Raw genomic sequence first — 13,839 nt, 5'->3', positions numbered from 1 at the left:
TTGCATCGTGATGGCTCGCATCGTGTTTGCTTTGTTTGCTCATATTACTGGCATCGTATTCATCTCTGAAATGAATTTTCTGATATTAACCTGAGGCAACATGTACAATATTTTCATCTCTGACTCAAAACAAATTTCCTGAATCTGCTGTCTAATGGAGTTCACTTCCAGCAGCAGCCGATAGCGAGATTGAGAACACATGGGGGTGCTCTCCAGGCCCCACCCTGGAGAAAGTCATGAAGCAGCCTGTGTGCTCTCCCTGCCCCGTCTAGCTCACCCGACCCTCCTGTGTTACTTCTGGGCCCTTGTAAAGAAGAAAAGCCCTAGGGGACATGAGGGCCCTCCTCAGATATTTGACAGGCCTGCCTATAAAAGTGATCTTGGTTGTTTTGGGGTTTTTTTTCCCCAAATCTTTTTTAATGTTTTTATTTATTTCTGAGAGACCGAGAGGCAGAGTGCAAGCAGGGGAGGGGCAGAGAGAGAGAAGGAGACGCAGAATCCAAAACAGGCTTCAGGCTCTGAGCTGTCAGCACAGAGCCTGAGAGCAGGGCTCAAACTCACCAGCCATGAGATCGTGACTTCAGCTGAAGTCAGACACTTAACCAACTGAGCCACCCAGGTGCCCCATCTTAACTTATTTCATATGGCCTCAAAGGGTGAACTGGCTTGTTTCATTCCTCCCCCCCACCCTTTCTCTTTTTCTCTCTTTCTCCCTCCCCTTCCCGTTCCCATCCCCCTTCCCGTCATTCAGTACAACCCCAGTAAGAGCTGACTCTGTGCCAAGTATTATGTTAGGTGCTAAGGATTTTACATTGAGCAAAACCAAGGAAGATCCTGCCAATGCAAGATTTATAGTCTAGTGGGAGAGGCAGATGTTAATCCAATCCCTTCTTTGGAATTTCTAGCCTGGGAGCAGGGAGTGAGTCGGGAAGAAAAAGGAGTTTAGAGAGGGCATTCCAGGTCTGAAGATAAGAAGCTAAGAAACTGCTCATGAGCTGAAGGAAAAGGAAGAAAGGTAGAGTGTTTGAAGTGCTGAGTTGGGGCGCGGGCAGGTCCCACAGTGGCCGGGGGTGCGGGGCGGGTAAGTAATGGTAAAGAAATTAAGGAAAAAATGAAAGGGTGAAGATGTAGGACCAACTAGTGGAAATTCAGATGGGATGGACTTCAGTTCACTCCAGGAGAAAACGGTTTAAGTAGCCAGAATGGAGGGCCTTGGGGCATACTGTGTTTGTGATCACTAACGGTGTGTAAGTAGTATCTGGTAGAGAATACACAATCACAAATGACAGGTCCTTACGTGTCTGGAGCTGGAAGTCTGTGGAAGTCTCTTCTATCCTAAGATTGTATGATGAAGACACAGGGAGACTGGCTAGGCCACTGTAGGCATCTCAGTTGCAGACAACGGGGACCCGTCAGACAGAGGAACTGGGAGGGAGGTGGTCACTGGTGACGTTTGAGGACTGACTGTAGATCTTGGGAGAGAGAAGTCAATGGTGCTTCGCTCCATAGGTTAGAGACTGTGCAAATAATCAAGCACTGGCGGAAGTGAGAAATCACATTCTTGGATCAGTTTTGCCAAACCCACACTAAACTGCTGGCACTTCTGGGAGAAGTAGGAAAGGTAAACGAGTGCACATGAAGCCTGGAGGTGTAAATTTGGGGCTTGTCGGTAGTACTGATATCATTGGAATGCAAAGCACAGTCTCTGCAGAAAATGAGAGAGAGAGAGAGAGAGACTGAGCTGGTGAAAGAGACAGAGATTAGATGGTTCCATGGGGTTCTGTAGAGGAGACGCCTTCCGTTGGCATCCAGGATAGAAAATAGGTCCGCCGGCATTTCTCAGAGTCACCTTTGGAATTTATTTTGGTTAAAAAGACAGGTGCTTAGATCCCACTCCTGAAGATTCTGATCCAGGAGGTTTGGGGTGGGGACTGGGCATCTATATATGAGAGAGACAGAGAGAGAGGGACAGAGAGAGAGAATCCCAAGCAGACTCCTCTACATTGTCAGCACAGAGCTCGATTGTGGGGCTCAAACCTACAAACTGTGACATCATGACCTGAGCCAAAATCAAGAGTCCGGAGCTTAACCAATTGAGCCACCCAGGCACCCGGACCATAAAGACTATAAAGACCATATAGACCATAAAGACTATCTTTATGATGTGTGGTGGTGAAGGATTTCATAAGTCAGAAAAACAAAGATCAGAAAGGAAAAGATTGAACATGTTTACACTAGAATTTTTGTATTTATTTATTTATTTTTTTTCAACGTTTATTTTTTTGGGACAGAGAGAGACAGAGCATGAACGGGGGAGGGGCAGAGAGAGAGGGAGACACAGAATCGGAAACAGGCTCCAGGCTCTGAGCCATCAGCTCAGAGCCTGACGCAGGGCTCGACCTCCCGGACCGCGAGATCGTGACCTGGCTGAAGTCGGACACCCAACCGACTGCGCCACCCAGGCGCCCCTGTATTTATTTTTTTAATGTTTGTTTCTTTTTGAGAGAGACACACACACAGTATGAGTGGGGGAGGGGCAGAGAGAGAGGGTGACCCAGAATCCGAAGCAGGCTCCAGGCTCTGAGCTGTCAGCACAGAGCTTGATGTGGGGCGTAGCCTTACGAACCGTGAGATCATGACCTGAGCCAAAGTCAGGCACTTAACAGACTGAGCCACCAAGGTGCCCCTGTTTTTTTATTTTTGAGAGAGGGAGTGTGTGCAAGCAGGGAAGGGGAGGGACAGAAGTTCCAAAGCAGGCTCTGTGCTGACAGCAGAGAGCCCGATGTGGGGCTTGGACTCACAAATCAGGAGATCACAGCCTAAGCCAAAGGGGGATGCTGCTTAACTGACTGAGCCACCCAGGCGCCCCATAGCGTTTTTAAATTTCTGCATGGTAAAAGATACCAGGAGCAAATTTTTGAAAGAAAAACCACTGTTTTAAAGAAGACATCTGTGCTTTTTTTAACCGAAAAGTGGTATTCAGAGTATACAAATAATTCTTAGAAATCAATTAGGAAAAGACCAACAACCTACAGAAGGGGAGTGGGCAGAGGATCAGCAATATTGTACATCCTAGAAAAGGTAGCCCATAGAGCTAATAAGCAAAGGAAAGGATGTCCAGGCTCGTGTTATCAGGGGAGTGAAAAGTGAAACCACATCTCAGTGAGACCCTATTTCATGTCCTTCAGACTGGCCCAAACCCATTTCTGCCAACACCAAGTGTTAGCGAGGATGCAGAGCACCCACAACGCACATGCTACAGTTGGGGGAGGAAATCGCTACTCTCGCTTCGGAAAGCAAGTTTGCAATATGTAGAAAAAATAAACAGGCTCTTATGACCCAGCAGTTCCCCCTCCTGGGTATGTGATCTAGGGACATGATTATCGTCTTGAAGGAGAGTTGTGAAAGGATGTTCATTACAGTGTTGCTTAGAAACTGGAAACAACTGAAATGTCCAAGAGTAGGAGAATGGAGAACAATGGTACATTAATGCAAAAGGATGCTGTACAGCCGTGTGTGTGAATGAATTAGAGCTACGGGTGTCCACATGTCTAAATCTTGACATCAGATTGTTCAACCAGAGACATTAGTTGTGGAAAGACATACCATAGTGCGGTATTTATTTGTGTAAAATTTTTAAACATGCGAAATAATATCGCATATTGTTTATGAGTAAGTACGTAGGTAGTACTAATATAAAAATATGAGCCAGAAGTATATATCAAATTATTTAGTGATTGTTTCAGGGGAAGGAGAGAGGGCAGTAGGATCAAAGAGAGGTACCCCGGCGTTTCAAGTCTATCTGTAATGTTCATTATGTTATCTATTTTTCTGTGTCTTGAAATATGTCATCATAAAACAAATTAGGGAAAAAGTTTGGAGAATCAAGATCTAGAATTGGTGCTTCCCAAATTTCAGTGTGTATATGAAACCTCAGGGGATTTTGTTAAAAGGCGATTCTGTTTCATTAGGCCTGGGGTAGGGCCCGAGAGTCTGCATGTCTAACCGGCTCAGGCCCAGGGGCCAGGGGCGCTCTTCTGAGTCGCAAGCGTCAGAATGACCTGGGTCTTCCCTAGGATTCTTGCCACATAGGGGACTGTTCAGAAGCGCCCACCCTGGATAGCATGCGTCCCTTCGGGGCCTGGGCGCAGCCAGAGGCAGATCTTGTGCACCTCAGTGGAAAAACTCTGAGGACCTGCCGAGACAGACCTTGGAAGGATTTCCCCAAAGAAGTAAAAGCTGCTAGTGATCAAGGGAGGTATGCAGCAACATATGTTGTCTGTTGATTTTTTTTTTTTTTTCCTTGAAGAAGTTCCTGTTTAACACTTTGTGGTCATACCTGTAGAGGTCTCCTGTGGACAAATTATACTGTCAGCTGGAAAGCCCTCCAGTCATGACCTTATAGGAGAGGAGAACCCAGGTCACTGAAGAGTGGGGAAGGGAGCGAGCAGATGCCCAGACATTACACTTACTGGGATCATTTGGTAGGCGGTGGTTCCCAGCTTTCCGGATGGCCGGTCTGGTGCCGAGGAAAGCACAACAGACCTTCCAGGCTTCTGCTGTGGGGCACCCGCACCTGAAGTTTGCATATGCTACTCATGAAGTCATAACAAGAGGCTGTTTCACAATTTACTGTATTTGCTAGACCCAGATGTGCTTTTCTTGCACAATATTTTTGCTCCTGTGAAACGCCGTGTACTTGAACATTTCCTGCTGAACTGTAAGTGCTGTGAGGGCAGGGTCCACACGTCTCCGGTTTAGCACCTGGCTTACCACCTGGGATCTCATAGGTGTGCAGTAACTATTTATTGAATAAGTGAAAGAATTTGGGCTCAGATACAGTTTTTTTTTTAATATCTTAAAATTATTTATTTTTGAGAGAGAGAGAGAGCAAGCGAGCAGGGGAGGGGCCGAGAGAGAGAGACATAGACTCCGAAGCAGGCTCCAGACTCCGAGCTGTCAGCACAGAGCCCGATGAGGGGCTCGAAGCCACAAACCGTGAGATCATGACCTGAGCCGAAGTCGGACGCTTAACCGACTGAGCCACCCAGGCACCCCTCAGATAGTTTTTTTAAATGAAACTTTTTATTTTTGAGAGAATCATAGATTCATATAAAGTTGTAAGAAATAACACAGAGAGGGACACCTGGCTGGCTTAATCGGTAGAGCTCATGACTCTTGATCTCGGGGTCATGAGTTCAAGCCCCATGCAGCGGCTTAAGGAGAAAGAAAAAAGAACAGAGAGAGATCCCATGTGCCCTTTACCCAGTTCCCCCCAAGGTAGCATCTTACGTCACTATCATACAGTGTATCACAACCACAAAGTTGTCATGGATACAGTCTGCTGGTCCTAGATTTCCTGTTTTACGTGCAGTTCTGTGATATGGCTGGGTCTGGTTACCCACCACCACAGGCAAGGTACAAAAAGGCTCCATCACCGCAGGGTGCCTCATGTAGCCCTTTATAACCATGCCCACCTCCCTAACCTTGTCATTTCGAGAATGTTATATAAAGGGAACCACACACAACGTAACCTCTTAGGATCGGCTTTTTTCTACGCACCATAATCCCCTGGAGATTGGTGCAAGTTGTTGCATTTTCCTGTAGTTTGTTCCTTTAATTACTGAGCAATACTCCGTGGGATGGATATACCGTAGTTTGTTTAACCATTTGCCCTTTCAAGGACTTCTAGGATTTTCCCAGCTTGGGGCTTTTCCGCAGAAAGCTGCTAGGAAACATTTGTGTACAGATTTTTGTGCCTATCCACTTTCATTTCTCCAGGATAAATGCCCAAGGGTGCAATTACTGGGTCATATGGGTAAACTGCGTGTTTAATTTTATAAGTCACTGCCAAACTGTTTCCCAAAGAGGCTCAGCTTACCATGTGACATTCCCACCGCAGTGTGTGAGAGGTCCGGCTGCTCCTGTCCTCACCAGTATTTGGTGTGGTTGCTGGTTTTTTTGTTTTTTTTTTATTTAGAAAATTTTAGAGGCGGTGGTAGAGATCGTTACTAAGAGAAACCTTGCAGGGAATTGTAAGACTTCATTAATAGTAGAGAACCAGATGAATTCTGGGGACATATGTCTTTGTTGGAAACTTAGTGAGTACATAAATATTCTAGGAGGAATGCATTCCAGAATGTTGGAGAAAAGAGGATTTGAATGAGAAAGGTGATGAGTAACAGTGAAAGTAACATCAGATGCACCGAAAGAGATGTTTCAGAATAGCTAATTCTGGGGTGGGGGAAAGGGGAATGAGAAGGAAGCAGGGACCCACCTGAGCTTAAGCAGAGCAAAGGTGAGCAGACATTATCATTCGTTTATTCATGATTCATTTATTTAACAAATACGTACTGAGCAGCCTGCTATGAGCCAGGTACTCTGAAAGACGCACAGGGCCTGGTGGTGACCAAGATAGATAAGGTCTGTGGGGTTTAGAATAACGAACATGTATTTAGTGGCTACTATGTCAGGTGTTGTGCTTTTAATCCCCCCGTGGAGGCAGATGTTATTTTAAGCCCATGTCATAGATGAAGAAAGAGGTTCGGGGAGGGTAAGTAACTTGCCTGAGGTCACAGAGCCAGTGTGCCAAAGAGATCCAAATCCGGGCACGCGTGTCTGACCACCTTATGGCTGGTGGAATTTGCTAAGGGTGTGGTAAACTTAAGATCCTGGTCCACAGAGCACATGGTACCTGCAACCCCAGCAACACGGTAGGGGAACAGGGTGCTGTCTGAAGCAAGAATCAAGGGGCTCTGATTTCCAGGGCTCCTTTCGCTCTACAGACCTTCCTGCTTAATTCCTTCTTCCTGGTATCTTAAGTGTCTTCAAACGAGGACAGAATTCTTCCATCTCACCCCTGGAAATTAATGTATAATTGCAGCTCTGCTTTTTCGGTGTCGCTTATCTTCAAGAGAGACAACTGGTCCCTTATGTGCAATAAGCTGTTCTAGTTCCTGGTGTTTAGAAGCTCAGGCTCCCTCCACGCCTCAGTCTGTAGTCTGGCACATTTTTTAGCCTCTCTGTTCCTCAAATAGGGGAATCTCTTCCATCTGTCTATTACTGTCTGCTTATCAAGGGGGCTGAGGCATTGTCCTGGAGCTCCTGACATTGAACTCTGCCATCAGTAGGCTTCTGAAAAACTGCCTGTTGCCTTTCACAAATTCTCTCTGCTGATCCAGGAAGAGTCCCCGTGCTGGCTTTAACTATTCCAGCAGGGCTAGAAATGACTGAGGCCTGGATTGGTGGAGTCTGGCCTGTCGTTAAGGTGAGTCACTAAGCTCCAGGTCAGTCGAGTAAGAACCTGTATCATTGAGTGTCAGCTTCTTTTCTTTCCTTATTTAGTTTGACTCTTTGGAGGGGGTTGTCCTGCCTTCCGAGAACCTGAGTTATGTAATGGTAATTTTTCTAGCCTCTTTGTGGGGCTGGAAATCTGTGCTCCTATCCCTGGCCTTATTTAGAGACGTGACATGAAGGTCCTCAGCTCTGTACACGCTTGCAAAGCATGATCCGGCATCCTCACACATTAGTTTTGCTAAAACAGTTTATTTAGAGCCCAGACCACACTGCATGTGAAGAACTTGAACTCTCTGGTTCTTTTTTGCACCTGCCTTGTGCTGGTGACATGTTCTTGGGTCCTAAGTATTTTCTAGGTGAGGTCGCACTGCTAGGGCAACCCTTTTAGGGAGGAGATGTCATGCTGAGCTGTGATGCTATACTTAGCCTTGCCCTGGGAGGCCTACTGCTTGGCCCCAAGCCTCCTCTTCTGCAAGGTTGGCGGGGGAGGGGTCTTATTTAAAACTCTGGAAAAAGCGTGTAATCATTTATGGCAAATGTCCCTTCCCAGGGCTCTAACAACCTAAGAATTGATACTGCTAATAAGAGCAGTAATAATAGCTAACACTAATTGAGTAGTTTTTAAGTGACAGACCTTGTGCTTAAAATAAACTTTTATTCTAATTTATTCTTTCTAACCCTGTTAAGTAGGCGATAGCAACCACCACATTTTATCCAGGAGGGAACTATTGCCCAGAGAGGTTAAGGACTTATATCTGTGACTGAAGCACCTGCCCCTAAGGACCGTATCACCCGTATGTCCTCCCATTGGTAGAAAACAAACAAGGCCTTGACCTTCCTTATAAAAGTGCTGCAGAATGGTGAACGGGTTTCCCAGGGATTCCAGAGTCGTCTGGAAGAGCAGTATTTTTCAAAACACTGTCTGTGGACCACCTGTATCAGAATTCTCCCGGCTGCTTGTTAGAGTCGCAGACGTGCTGAATCACAGCCTCTGGGAATAGGGCCAGGGAACCTGCATTTTTAGAAAGCTTCCCCCAGGGATTCTGGTGGACTTGAGTATTTCCATTGGCTTATTAATCACAGTTTATGGGTAGGCCTGAAACCAACAAAAAGGATCTGTGAGTCTGCATGGCAGTGGCCGGGCAGACTTTCTCTGTAAAAGGGCCAGGTGGTAAATAGCTTGAGCTTTGTGGCCCATGCAGTCTCTGTTGCAGGTACTCAGCTCGGTCTTTGTGATGCCAAAGCCGTTGCAGACTACCTGTATCCAGAGGGCGTGGCTGTGTGTGAATAAAACTTTGTTCGCAGTAACAGGCAGTTGGGGGGCCACCGTTTGCTCACCCCGGAGAGTCATCCTGGCCCACCAGCCCTCTGACAACCCCTTTTTGTGGGAGTTACCCTTCCCCTGTCTGTTACCTGTGGAGAGCTTTATCTGTTAAGGTAAAATCACCTGTTGTAATAAACTCTGAGTCTTAGTGCCATAAAATAAGAAAAGTTATTTTTCACTCACATCATGTGGGATCTTCTCTGTGGTCACCAAGCCTCCTTCATGTAGTGGCTTCACCCCCCGCTTGGTCTTCATTGCCCTCTCCATTCAACCGGTGGATGAGGAAAGAGAGCAAGGACTATCCGTGGAAGAGGTACCCATCATTTCTACCCACACTGCACTGGCCAGAACTCTTACTGTCTGGAGTCCAAAACCCATGAATTCTCAAAGCCTGTGAAGCCCTTGGTCTCTAGACGCTCTCTGTTTGCTTCTTGTGTGTGAAATCCATCTGGCTCTTGCCCGGGTTCGTCTCTTCTTTGTAAAAAACCTTGCTAAGGTCGGCCAGTGGCAGCCATGCACAGCATCACTGCTCTGTCCAGCCACTCTCCCTAGGGCTGCAGGTCCGCCTTCTACATTACCGCGGGTGTAAGTTTCATCCCATATTTTGCCACCTTGTTACGTAGATCTCCATTTTCCCAGCCTCTGAGATCAGTTTCCTTACTGGCAGCTGCCTGCCTACCAGGCCGGTGCCACAGATAGTAGGTTGTTGCTATGGGAGCACCCCACTTGCAAGGTACCTACTTCCATATGACTTTGGGTGACACCGCAGCTTTAACGGGTAAACCTAAATTCTAAGGGATGAACACACTCAGTGTTTAGTTCTTGCTCACATCATATTCTAATACGGAGGCTCTTGGAGGTGTGGCCCTCTGCTTCGTCTTTCAGAGACCCAGGTGTTTTTCCTCTTGACGCTCTGCCCTCCTGGGGGTCCTTGCAGCCCTCCCCACCCTGCTGGCCAAGGGGAAGGAAAGTAAGACGTCCCATGGGATGTGCCTGGAAGTGGTGCCCATATCCTCTTTGCCAGAGCCCAGTCATGCAGTCACACTGCAAGAGGGGCTTGGGACACGTAGTCTAGTGACAAGCCCAAGAGGAAAACAGATTAAGGTTTGGCGTGCACATAGCAGTGTCTGCTTCCTGGGCCAGAGCTGTCTGGACGGATGGAACAATGACCATTGGCTTATGAGAGAGAATGTCAGCCTTCGTGCCCACGAGGGGTGCTGTCAGGCATTAGCTAGTTAGATCCAAACGGTGTGCGAAGATCTCCACTAATACAACAAACATGTCCCGCATGTCCACTCTGTGCCGAGCAGTAGGCCAGGCGCGGGGACCTGCAGGAGAACAAAGTTCCTCTTGGAGCTCCGGGTGACCTCTTCAATCACATCTCCTGTGCTGGGTCCGAAGGGGCCAGAGAGCCTGGGGACGGCGTAGGGGAGCCAGGAGGGTTTCATAACAAGGCGGTTTGAGTGCCTCCTGAGGCCGCAGAAGTGCACCCCATATAGTTCAGCCTGGCTCCCACCATCAGCAGGCACTGTCTCTGCAGTGTATTGGGGCAGATGTAATTAGAGGGGGAAAAGGACAACCGATAGCAGATGTTCTGTTTCTCTCTCTCCTGGTTGTTTTCATAGGACACTGCTTTCCCACTATGAAGCTTCTGAGGATGTGATTGCCCCAGGACACAGACCTGTCATCTTTGTTGAGTTACTTTCTGGCTGTTGGCAAAGTTAGGGAGCTGGCACTGTGTCTTAGAACACCCTCGGTGGTGCTGAGAGCAGCCCGGGGAGGGGCCCAGAGCCCAGCATGTCTGTTCTTTTCATGATATTGGCTATTCGTGTTAGAAACTGCTGCTATTGATGGTGGGCTGGTGGCCCCACTAAAACTGAAGAGGTGGGCCGAGCCAGGCAGACAGAGCTTTCAGTCATCAGCCACTGGGCGTCCACTCTCTGCCTGATCTCTAGCTGGTGCTTAGACACTCCTGTCACTGGAGCCCCCTCTCTCGGTTACGCAGGGCCACCGGGGAAGGATCCTGAAACTGTTATGTAGGGCAATGGCAGATTCTCCAGGAGGGTTTTGAAAATGGACATAGAGGACATATTTAATACAGACCAGAAGTTTTAAATCTCTTTCAGGGATTTGGGGGTGGGGGGTGGGGGGGGACAGAAAATCCTGTCACTGAAAGCAGGACGGTTGCCTGGGTAATATCTAGGACACTCTTCCAAGCTGCAGTCATTAATTTGTTGCACATTTTCTGCTAAGGAAGTGGAGACTACAAAAGGTTAAATTTCTCATATAAGATTAATTCAGCCATCTCTGTGAAATGGTGGAAGCAGAATACCATTAGACCCTCTAATCTCATTTCTCTCATGCTGTCTTGCTTGGAGCCTATCAAATAGTGTCCTGGCAAAGAGTCAGGTCCGTGGATGCTAAACAGCAGAGTCAGTCTCTTCCTGAGCGTGCCAAGGAGGCTGTAATGTAGAAAATGTAGCCACCTTTTAAGGAAGGATGAAAAGGTACAAAATTCACCTTTCTCTGCATGTTAGAGCCCAAACATTTTTGGATATATCAAACATGGAGCTCCCGTGCAGTTCTGTTTTCTACGTTTCAGTAGGAGTTATTTGCATGACCTCTGAGGACAAGACTTGTTAAAGCTGCTTGCATTTGTGAATCTCCGGTGGTTTCAGGAGCACTGCTTGGGGTCCTAAATATACTACCTCGTGGATAAGATATGTATCTTTTGAGTGTGTAACTATACATTCAAGATGTAAATGCAGTAAGAGTTTCACCCGTGTTTTAATTGCTCTTCTCCACAATGCATGTGATTTTTCTTATCTGATTTAAGCCTTCTGGGGGTGGGGGGTGGGAGAGGCATTAGCTACTGTTATATAAAAACTGAATATCCTTGAAGTTAGGTTTTTAGATTTTTCTGTCAGGGCTGCTCTCTTTTTTTCACATTGTCATATTGTCATAAATTAAAGCGGGGGGTGGGGGGGGGTGGTGGGGAGGGGCCTACCAGGATTTTGAAGTTTTTCCCTCCTATTTCAAGTTTCATTTCTGCCATATAGCATCAAATAATGCTGGTTATTTTTATGTTGAACATGTGGGACAAAGAGGCTCTCTTAAACGAAAGATAATTGCAAGCTTTGTCCCTGGCCTCAAGTTTACTGCAGGGTTTCTCATCCCCTTTGGTTATACAGAAATGAAATTATAAACCACCAGTCGCCTTGGAAATTTCAATCGATTCCAAATGACTAAATATTTAATTCAATCATTGCCTATACTTGCAGGGATGACTCGGGTGTTTTTCTTTTTACTGAGGGCTCCAGGAAGCTGGGCACTGCAATGGCTGCTGAGGACTGTGTCTGTGGCGAGGAGGCTCCCCTGCAGTGAGGAGCTGGGGCGAGCCTGTTCCATAGCAGCCCTTTTTGCAAATGGTAGTGGATTTTTGCAGAAGGTTTGTGGCCAGATCGCTATGTATAATACTGATGAAGCATTTTTGTTCCAGCTCTGTCTCGGAAGACCTAGGCTGTAGACGTGGGGATTTCAGTAGGAAACATTATGGATCTGTGGAGCTGGTAAGTTTACACTGTCTGTTCAGTGGTAGTACATTGATTTAGATTTAGAGCATCGCCAAGCTCATCAGATCTTTTGTTGTCTATTTACTGTCAGACCATGTGGGTACAGTATAAGGCTTGGACGGGAAGAAATGACTGTTGAAAGGCCATAAAAATCCGATCATCTTTATCTACTTGTTTTTATTGTCACGTACTCTTAATCTGTGTCTCCCAGTCTGTTAAAAATATGTTGTGGCTTGGTATTTTTCTCTGGTGTATAAAATCGGGCTATGTAATTCAATTAAATGATTAATGAATTAAGAGAGGCAGCATTGGGTTTTTGTATTATCTTATTCTTAAAAGTTTACACACCTAGTTTCTGAGGTTTAAATATTATTGAAAGACTTATTCGGATTTTCTGTACCTTTGCTTTCTGGATATGTGATAGGAGTTAGAATATTGATGAGATTTTTTTTCTTCCTATTAAAAGTATATTTGTCGGGCTAGATAAATGACTTTAATAGATGATAGATATGCGGAATGAAAATATACACATTTTCCTTATGAGAGACATTGGGTTTATGTTATGATTTTTGGAAAGAGTATGCTTTCATTTTAAAAGAGGAATAATAATAATGAAGGCATATTTTAGCCTCAATTTTTTAAAGACAGAATTGTGATTTTGGTCCCCCATGGAAATTTGAACAAATTTGCAGGAAAATGTGCTCATGGAATTCTCTTGATTATTATCTAACACTAATAAAAACATTAAATTTATTATTTCTATTTACAAAAAAAAATGAGTTGCTTGGATCCATTTGTGTCGAACCCAGTTATCCTCCACTAATCTATGCTGCATTCTTGCAGGGCTTAAGTAGTAGGAAAAATTATACCAGAGTTGTGTACCAGTAGCATTTTATTTGAACTCCAGCTTATCTTACAGACTTGACTGTATTATCTGGCCCAGGGCTGAGTAGTCTTGAAAATATAAAATAAGTAAAAGGTTTGGTCCTTGTTCTTAAGGAGCTTACTGTCTTGAGCTGGGCAGATAAGATACGTAAAATATCTAAAAAATGAATTTAGTCACATAAAAGACACATTGCTTGGCTCAATCAGTGCATGTTCTGTGTCAGTCATCGGTGGCACCAGGCCAGCTCAGACCACCGCCTCTCCCGAAGGAGCACGTGTGTAACTGTGATTCGGGGCGGGAGCTGGTAAATATCGGGAGAGGGCTACAGATAGGGCACGGTGCGGGTTCAGAGAAGGGAGGGTGTGACCCTTCCTAGCCCGGGATCTCACGGAAGCAGCCTGGAAGGCCTCACACAGGCTGTCTAACGTGGGTTGGTGGTGAAAGAAGATCGACAGTAGATGTTGGCCAACAATGTGATCCTTGGCGGTGCTGTATTCCAAGGGCAGTGAGCAAGTGGCCCTGCCTAGCAGAGAGTGTGAAGCAGCAGAGCCGAGTGGTACAGAGCCGGCAGACTTTGACATCGGGCCGGCTTCGCATACTGGCTCCACCACCCACCGTTGTCTGGGAGCTTCTCTGAACCTCAGTGGTGCCAAAGAACACATGCTCTGAAGTCGTGCCTGTTTCATCATTTCCTAGCTGTATGATCTTGGACTTCTTTTGGCCCCCGCTTTCTCATCTGTGGGGACATCATATTATTATAT

General features: G+C 46.2%; 1 protein-coding gene across 3 annotated transcripts in view; it reads left to right on the top strand.

The window, feature by feature from the left end:
• Nucleotides 1-13,839, top strand: part of GARNL3 (GTPase activating Rap/RanGAP domain like 3) — a 150,654-nt gene that overhangs the window by 26,874 nt on the left and 109,941 nt on the right. For all 3 annotated transcript variants that reach the window (XM_047829919.1, XM_047829918.1, XM_047829920.1), the window contains exon 3: nt 12,120-12,189. In XM_047829919.1, the coding sequence (XP_047685875.1) occupies nt 12,120-12,189 (70 nt within the window). The remainder of the gene's footprint in view (nt 1-12,119; nt 12,190-13,839) is intronic.

The sequence above is a fragment of the Prionailurus viverrinus genome, chromosome D4 (assembly GCF_022837055.1).
Source record: "Prionailurus viverrinus isolate Anna chromosome D4, UM_Priviv_1.0, whole genome shotgun sequence".
Lineage (NCBI taxonomy): Eukaryota > Metazoa > Chordata > Mammalia > Carnivora > Felidae > Prionailurus > Prionailurus viverrinus.
Note: the sequence above shows the minus strand (reverse complement) of the source record. Positions and strands in the feature narration are given on the sequence as shown.